This window comes from Henckelia pumila, chromosome 1 (genome assembly GCF_033568475.1).
Source record: "Henckelia pumila isolate YLH828 chromosome 1, ASM3356847v2, whole genome shotgun sequence".
Lineage (NCBI taxonomy): Eukaryota > Viridiplantae > Streptophyta > Magnoliopsida > Lamiales > Gesneriaceae > Henckelia > Henckelia pumila.
This window is the reverse complement of record NC_133120.1, coordinates 118,354,834-118,363,573: the sequence shown is the minus strand read 5'-3', so window position 1 is coordinate 118,363,573 and position 8,740 is coordinate 118,354,834. Positions and strand designations below refer to the sequence as shown.

Below are 8,740 nucleotides of genomic sequence, written 5' to 3'. Positions count from 1 at the left end.
AACATGATGTATTATCTACCCAAAAATCTAAATAAATAAGATAATTACCAAATAATTTTATCTAGCCTATTTTAATCAATATTCTTCACGTTAAAACTACCCTAGCCGCCATCTCCATCTTTTCATCACGTTTTCAGCAATAAACTCACTTGCACACACAAGTTTTTGAAGATTTAATCCAAGGATTTGAAGTTGTTTGCTCGGTGATCATTGTACGCGTTGAAATCAAGTTTTTCATCAAAAAATAAATCAAGGCACGTTTCAATTCTCTCCTTGGCCACCATCTAAGTCCTATATTCTGATATGAGCATGAATTATATTATTTAGCATGTTATATCCGTTTTTAAGTGGAGCTATGTGTGTATGTGTATGCAGTTTTCTTTTAAAGCCATGAACACTGACGTTTCTGTATTTTTCTTCTCATGTGATCGACCATGGCTGCTGCTACCGGTTAGAGGGCATACTAGGGTCCCTATAGGTCTATTTCTCATGTTGGTTCAGCCGCTATAGGTTGTATGGGTCAAGGCCGAAGCTGGTTAAGGTTGAGGGTAGCAGATCATGGCAATTTTGGGTTTCCCGGAAGCGTGGTTCGCCAAGGGCAGTGTGGTGATCGGTTGGGACAGTGGTTGGTCTAGTTTGGACCGCCCAGACTTGAGCTACATTTGGGAGGTAGAGCTCCGTCCGGGGGGCGGCCGGAGCTGGCCGGAAGCCTTCTGCTCACGGCCGAGACCTGCACTAGAGTGCAAGTCATACGTACTGTTCGGGCTTTAGGGTCTAAAGACGGGCTGGGCTTTCATTGGGTCCGGGTCGGGTCAAAAACATGTCGGGTCAAGTCATTTGGGTCCGGGTCCGGGTTGTGTTAGTCGGGTTCGGGTATTTTATTTTTTTAAATTTAATTAATAGTATAAGAGTATTTATGGGCCTAATTTGGGTTAATTAAAATAATTGGGATTCATGAGTTTAAGTTATTGGGCTTAAATAATTATTTAAGTAAGTCCAATAATTTTTATGGGCCTAGAGTCCATAGAATTTATTGGGTCAGTTTTTGGGATATTGGGTCCATTGAGCCAGATATGTCTTATTGGGCTTGAATAAATTATTTGGGCTTAATATATAAGTTAATGGGCTTAAGTCTAAGGAGTCAGCAGCCTGAACCAATCCATGAAAATTATGCATGATCCGTAAATATATTTAATTAATTTATGAATATTTTAAGTATGAAAAAGTATTATTTTTACATTTATTATTAAATAATTATATATATGTTTACGGGCAATATTTTATGAAAAAAATAAGATCATGAATGATTTTTATGATGTGCATGATAATGTATATGTATGTTGTTGGGCATAAAAATATTTTAAGGAAGCTGAAGTGGGTGTGTAACAATTACGGGATTGGGGATGGGATACCTAGGCCCGGAGCCCTTTCCATAGAGTACGGGACTGAGAGTCGGGATACTGGGGCCCGATTGCCTTCCCATATGTTATGATGATTTGCCTACAGATCCAGGGTCAGCCTGGTGAAGGGCCAAGAGGTGGAGATCCCACCGCCACGTACGTTGGTTCTTTAATTGATCAATCACTTACATGATCACACGGCATGGATATAACCTTCAGAGTTTTTAAATCATGATATGCCCGAATTATGATGCATGATGATTATGTTATGAGTATGTATGTTATGTTATGAGATGACCATGAGCTATGTATTTAAGACATGCATGTATATATATTATTTATTATGTATAGTGCATGTGTTGTATGATGCATTATTTTTTATCATGTTGTTATTATGAGATAGAGCGTGCTGAACCTCTAAGCTCACTAGACTTAAATGGTGTAGGTGAGCAGGTAGACACCGATGTAGAGCATATTGCCCCGACTGGCGGTGAGGACGTATGAGATCTCGACAGTTGGCTAGCCCGTGACCATCACTCTAGTCATGTTTTCAGTGAATTGGATATTATTATGTTTTCCGCACATGTTTTATGATTTATTTATGGTTCTACTTATTTTATTTGCATGAAAATTCTTATTATGGATTTTAGTTGGAACATTTTTATGGAAAATTGTTTATGTTTATAATTATTTTAGAAAGTAATTACTTAATATATCTATATATATATTTTTACGTTTTAAGTATATATATATTATATTAAGTACTAGTTATTTATTTTTTTATTCATTTTTGGATGCATGATTTTAAATATATTTTATATTAAATATTAAGATATCTACTTATTTATAAACAAAAAAAAAAATTGAGTAGTATTAGGACATAGGCGTTTCAATTGGTATCAGAGACAGGTTCTTGGAGGGTACTAGCCTACTGCGTGGAGCTCAGAAGTCGCACTGCCAGTCTGTAAGTTTGAATGTTTTAATTATGTTTATTTATGGGGCTTAGAGTTTATGATATAATGGTTTAAAGTATGAAAAATTTTAAGTATACTTAGTTATGCATTGCGATCATGTGAGAGATTTATGGAAATTGCAGTATGGGTCCCCGAAGGAATCCTCAGGAAACCAACCCCAATAACGGCGATGACACAAACCAGAATCCACCTCCGCCTCCGCCACCTTCACTTACACCGTTCGAGCAGGCCAGTGTGAACATGTGGGCTGGGATTACGAGACTGCTCGAGAACCAAGCTGCTCAGCCAAGTAAGTCTCATGAGGAGGATGTAGCGGAGAGATTCAAGAAGCAGGGGCCCAAAGAGTTCAGTGGCACTACCGATCCACTTGTTGCTGAGGAGTGGATCCGGTCTTTGGAGACCATCTTTGCCTATATGGGAGTCACTGATGCTGACAGGGTGCGATGTGTTATCTTCATGTTGAAGGAGGATGCATCACTTTGGTGGAAAGGAGCAGTGATAGGGGTGAACTTGGCGACCCTGACTTGGGCAAATTTCAGGACAATGTTCTTTGAGAAGTACTTCACTGCAGAGGCTCGGGGTAGATTGATCCGGGAATTTATGAATCTCCGTCAGGGAGACAAGTCTGTGGCTGAATATGTGAAGCAGTTCGAGAGAGGATGTCATTTCGCACCCCTGATTGCGAATGACGAGCAGGAGAGGCTAAGGCACTTTACTAATGGGCTTAGACCGGATATCAAGCACGATGTTTTCATGGCAGATGTGGCAAATTATAGTGCAGCAGTGAAGAGAGATTTGAGGTCCGAGCAAGGGAGGAAGGAGATGCAAGCAGCTTACCAGCAGAAGAGGCAGTTTCAGCAGCCTTTCTGTAATCAGTCTTCGCAGCCGTTGAAGAAGCAGTTTACTGGGCCGATTAAGGGCTCGAATCCTTCCAGACAACAGCAAAGGTAGCAGCAGGGCCAATAGAGGCCGTAGCAGAAAGGGGCAGCCGCCCCAAATCATGGAGGTATTCCTTATGAAAGACTTGTCAGAAGCCTCATTCGGGGCAGTGCATGTATGGTACGGGAGTCTGCTACAAGTGTAAGCTACCGGGGCACGTTGCGATGAACTGCCCTAATGCAAGGAACATCCTGAGGCATGTATATGTCATGCAGGCAGAGGAGGCTGACCCAGACACGTCTTTGATCACGGGTAATCCTAAATTTTGTATTTAAGATTCGATAGTTTGCATGATTATTTGGATGGCGTGGAAATTTTGTATTTATGTGATATTTTGAGTGAATTGCTCTTGCATGTTTAGTATAAGGGAAATGATGTTACCTTGCCATCTGGCGAGATTCTTACTACCTCTAGTGTACTTAATGGTGTTGATTTGGAGCTTCAGGGGAATCTGATTAGAGCCGATCTAGTGGGTTCTACCGATGTTAGGATTTGATCTCATTCTTGGCATGGATTGGTTATCAGTTAATGGAGCTTCGATAGATTTTCGGAGGCGATCAGTTTCAGTGAATCCGTCAGGCGGAGATTCTTTCGTATTCTTTGCAGATCAGAGCAGTGGTGCTTTGCATGTCATATCTTATGTGCGTGCAAAGAATTTATTGCGCAAGGGTTGTCAGGGCTTCCTTGCAAGTTTAGTAGTTGCAGCGGATGAGCCGTCTTCTAAATCTATTGCAGATGTTGAGATCGTTCGTGAGTTTCCGGATGTCTTTCCAGATGATGTAGTAGGAGTTCCACCAGTAAGAGAGGTGGAGTTCAGCATTGAGCTGATGCCGGGTACTGTGCCTAGCTCTAAGGTGTCGTATTGTCTTGCTCCCACTGAGATGAAAGAGTTGAGGGATCAGATTCAGGAGTTTCTAGACAAGGGCTTTATTTGCCCTAGTGTGTCCCCTTGGGGTGCGCCGGTCTTATTTGTGAAGAATAAAGACGGCAGTATGAGGCTATGTATTGACTATCGAGAGCTGAACAGAGTCACTGTGAAGAATAAGTATCCACTACTGAGGATAGAGGATTTATTTGATCAGTTGCAGGGAGCTTTGGTGTTTTCTAAGATCGATCTGCGATCGGGTTATCATCAGCTTAGAGTCAGAGAGGAGGATGTGTCCAAGACTGCTTTTTGAACACGTTATGGGCATTACGAGTTTATGGTAATGTCTTTTGGCCTGACTAATGTGCCGGCGGTTTTCATGGATCTAATGAACCGTGTCTTTAGGCCATATCTTGATCAGTTTGTCATTGTCTTCATTGACGATATTCTGATATATTCGAGGAGCATGGAGGATCATAGACAGCATTTGCAGACAACTTTGCAGACTTTGAGAGAGCAGAAGTTGTTTGCAAAATTCAGCAAGTGCGAGTTTTGGCTCGAGCAGGTGGCATTCTTGGGCCACATTGTTTCTAAGGAGGGCATAACAGTGGATCCATCAAAAGTCTAAGCTATCCAGAATTGGGGAATTCCGAAGAATGCCTCTGAGATACGCAGCTTCTTGGGTTTAGCCGGTTATTATCGGAAGTTCATCAAGGTTTTCTCTTCTATAGCAGTACCCTTGACATCACTGACCAAGAAGAATGCTAAGTATGTTTGGAGCCAAGAGTGTCAGAGGAGCTTTGATCAGCTTAAGGAGGCACTTACTTCTGCACCAGTGTTGGCAATTCCAATGGATCATGAGGAGTTTGGGTGTATACAGATGCGTCTAAGATGGGCTTAGACACTGTTCTTATGCAGAATGGTAAGGTGATTGCTTATGCATCGAGACAGTTGAAAACTCATGAGCAAAACTATCCGACACATGATTTAGAGCTTGCAGCTGTTGCGTTTGCACTCAAGATATGGAGACATTACTTGTACGGTGAGAAGTGCCAGATTTTCACTGATCACAAGATTCTCAAGTACTTCTTCACCCAGAACGAGTTGAATATGAGACAGCGTCGGTGGTTAGAGCTAGTTAAGGATTACGACTGTGACATTAGCTACCACCCGGGTAAAGCTAATGTAGTGGCCGATGCTTTGATTCCGAAGACTTCGGTGTTGTCTTGTGTTTCAGTTCAGCAACATCTACAGGCTGAGATTCAGAGGTTTGACTTAGAGATCTACTCCAGTGGGCACGCATCAAGATTATCTGCTCTTGTATTGCAGCCGACTCTACAGGATCGGATTCAAGAGGGACAGATCACTAATGAGCAGTTGCAGCGCATGAAGTCGAAGGGTAGTCTTCTTTATATAGTGGATGATGGTGTGGTTCGATACAGAGGACGTATGTGGGTGCCGAGTACTGATCAGTTAAGATCAGATATCATGACAGAGGCACACGCATCTTCATATTCCATCCATCCCGGGAGCACAAAGATGTACCGAGATTTGAGAACCTTATATTGGTGGCCGGGTATGAAGATAGATATTGGTCGATTTGTTTCCGAGTGCTTGACTTGTCAGCAAGTCAAGGCAGAGCATCAATGACCAGCAGGATTACTATGACCACTTCCCATTCCGGAGTGGAAATGGGAGAATATCTCTATGGATTTTGTAGTTGGATTACCAAGGAGTGCTAGAGGGCCTACAGCGATTTGGGTGCTTGTCGATCGACTCACCAAATCTGCACACTTTCTGCCAGTGAGGACTACTTTTACTATGACTCAGTTTGTAGAGCTCTACATTAAGGAGATAGTCAGACTTCACGGTATTCCAGTGTCCATGTGTTAGATCGAGATCCGAGGTTCACTTCTGAATTTTGGAAGAGTCTGCATACAGCTTTGGGGACTAAGTTATTGTTCAGCACTGCATTTCACCCTCAAACAGACGGTCAGACAGAGAGAGTAATTCAGACACTTGAGGATCCGTTGAGGGCGTGTGTGATTGACTTCCAGGGCTCTTGGGAGTCGAGATTGCCATTAGTGGAGTTTACCTATAACAACAGTTTTCAAGCATCCATAGGAATGGCTACATTCAAGGCTCTCTATGGGAGACGATGTAGATCTCCTGTTCATTGGGACGAGGTTGGAGAGAGGGTTCTTCTAGGACCAGAGTTAGTACAGCGGACAACGAATATTGTGGCTCAGATCAGAGAGCGGATGAGGACCGCACAGAGTCGTCAGAAGAGTTATGCTGATCGACGACGACAAGATCTTGAGTTTGCCGTGGGAGATCATGTGTTTCTGAAGGTCTCGCCTATGAAGGGCATGATGCATTTTGGTAGGAGAGGCAAACTCAACCCGAGGTATATCGGTCCGTTCGAGATTCTGGAGAGGATTGGCACGTTGGCCTACCGTTTGGCACTACCACGGATCCTTGCGGCAATTCACAAGGTGTTCCATGTATCTATGCTTCGGAGGTATGTCTCTAATCCGTCGCATGTTTTGGATTTCGAGCCTATAGAGCTAACGCCAGAGCTAGCATTTGAGGAGAGGCCCATTAGAGTCTTAGCTCGTGAGGAAAGGAGGCTTAGGACGCAGTCTATTCCGATGGTCAAAGTCCAGTGGCTGAATAATTCCGAGGAAGAAGCTACTTGGGAGACCAAGGGCGACATGAGGGCTCGTTACCCGGAGTTATTGGGTATGTAATCTAATTTCGAGGAATAAATTCAATTTTAGGGGGGGGGGGGGGGGGAAAGGAGAGTTGTAACGCCCAGAATTTTCTTAGGTGATTTTGCATGCATAACTAGGAATAATAATTAAATTAAAATTTAGAAAATGGGTTAAATGACTTTATGTGGATTATGTGAATTTATTTTCATGATTTAAATATTTTTTTATAGCATTTAACCCGTATTTATGTTATTTATAATACTTTTAGAAATAAAGTTTTTCATTCGCGTAGACGGGACCGCGGACGGACGAGATTTATGGATTTTATTCTAAAAATTTTTGAGTTAATTTTAAGAGCCTTAAAATATTATTTTAAGGTATTATTTTCAGAAAATAATAGTTTATATATATATATAAAAATATATATGAAACCAATTTTCACAAAAATAAGCTATTTAAAATACTTTTAAGGAGATTTAAAAATTATATAAATATATATTACGAAAATTTATCAGAATATATTTAATTTTAAGATTTTTATATTTATTTTTTTTATAATTATATTAACATGATGTATTATCTACCCAAAAATCTAAATAAATAAGATAATTACCAAATAATTTTATCTAGCCTATTTTAATCAATCTTCTTCACGTTAAAACTACCCTAGCCGCCATCTCCATCTTTTCATCACGTTTCCAGCTGAAAACTCACTTGAACACACAAATTTTTGAAGATTTAATCCAAGGATTTGAAGTCGTTTGCCCGGTGATCGTTGTACGCGTCGTAACCAAGTTTTTCATCGAAAATAAATCAAGGCACGTTTGAATTCTCTCCTTGGCCACCATCTAAGTCCTATATTCTGATATGAGCATGAAGTATATGATTTAGCATGTTATATCCATTTTTAAGTGGATCTATGCGTGTATGTGTATGCAGTTTTTCTTTTAAAGCCATGAACATTGACGTTTCTGTCTTTTTCTTCTTATGTGATCGGCCATAGCTGCTGCCACCGGTTAGAGGGCATACTAGGGTCCCTATAGGTCTATTTCTCATGTTGGTTCAGCCGCTATAGGTTGTATGGGTCAAGGCCGAAGCTGGTTAAGGTTGAGGGTAGCAGATCACGACAATTTGGGTTTCCCGGAAGCGTGGTTCGCCAGGGCAGTGTGGTGATCGGTTGGGACAGTGGTTTGTCTGGTTTGGACCGCCCAGACGTTGGCTACATCTGGGAGGTGGAGCTTCGGCCGGGGGGCAGCCGGAGCTGGCCGGCAGCAGGCCATAAAGCCTACTGCTCACGGCCAAGACATGCACTAGAGTGCAAGTCGTACGTATTGTTCAGGCTTTAGGGTCTAAAGACGGGTTGGGCTTTGGTTGGGTCCGGGTCGGGTCAAAAACATGTCGGGTCAAGTCAATTGGGTCGGGGTCCGAGTTGTGTTAGTCGGGTTTGGGTATTTTATTTTTTTAAATTTAATTAATAGTTTAAGAGTATTTATGGGCCTAATTTGGGTTAATTAAAATAATTGGGATTCATGGGTTTAAGTTATTGGGCTTAAATAATTATTTAAGTAAGTCCAATAATTTTTATGGCCCTAGAGCCAATAGAATTTATTGGATCAGTTTTTGGGATATTGGGCCCATTGGGCCAGATATGTCTTATTGGGCTTGAATAAATTATTTGAGCTTAAATATAAGTTAATGAGCTTAAGTCTAAGGAGTCAGCAGCCTGAACCAATCCATAAAAATTATGCATGATCCGTAAATATATATTTAATTATTGTATGAATATTTTAAGTATGAAAAAGTATTATTTTTATATTTATTATTAAATAATTAAATATGTGTTTACGG

The 8,740-nt window shown here is 41.2% G+C and overlaps 1 protein-coding gene across 1 annotated transcript; it reads left to right on the top strand.

Annotated features, from left to right (window-relative positions):
- The first annotated feature begins 5,069 nt into the window (after nucleotides 1-5,069).
- Nucleotides 5,070-5,828, top strand: LOC140873657 (uncharacterized). Its single transcript, XM_073276862.1, has 2 exons — nucleotides 5,070-5,220; nucleotides 5,416-5,828. Exons 1-2 carry the CDS (start codon nucleotides 5,070-5,072, stop codon nucleotides 5,826-5,828), a joined length of 564 nt encoding a protein of 187 aa, XP_073132963.1.
- The last annotated feature ends 2,912 nt before the right edge of the window (nucleotides 5,829-8,740 follow it).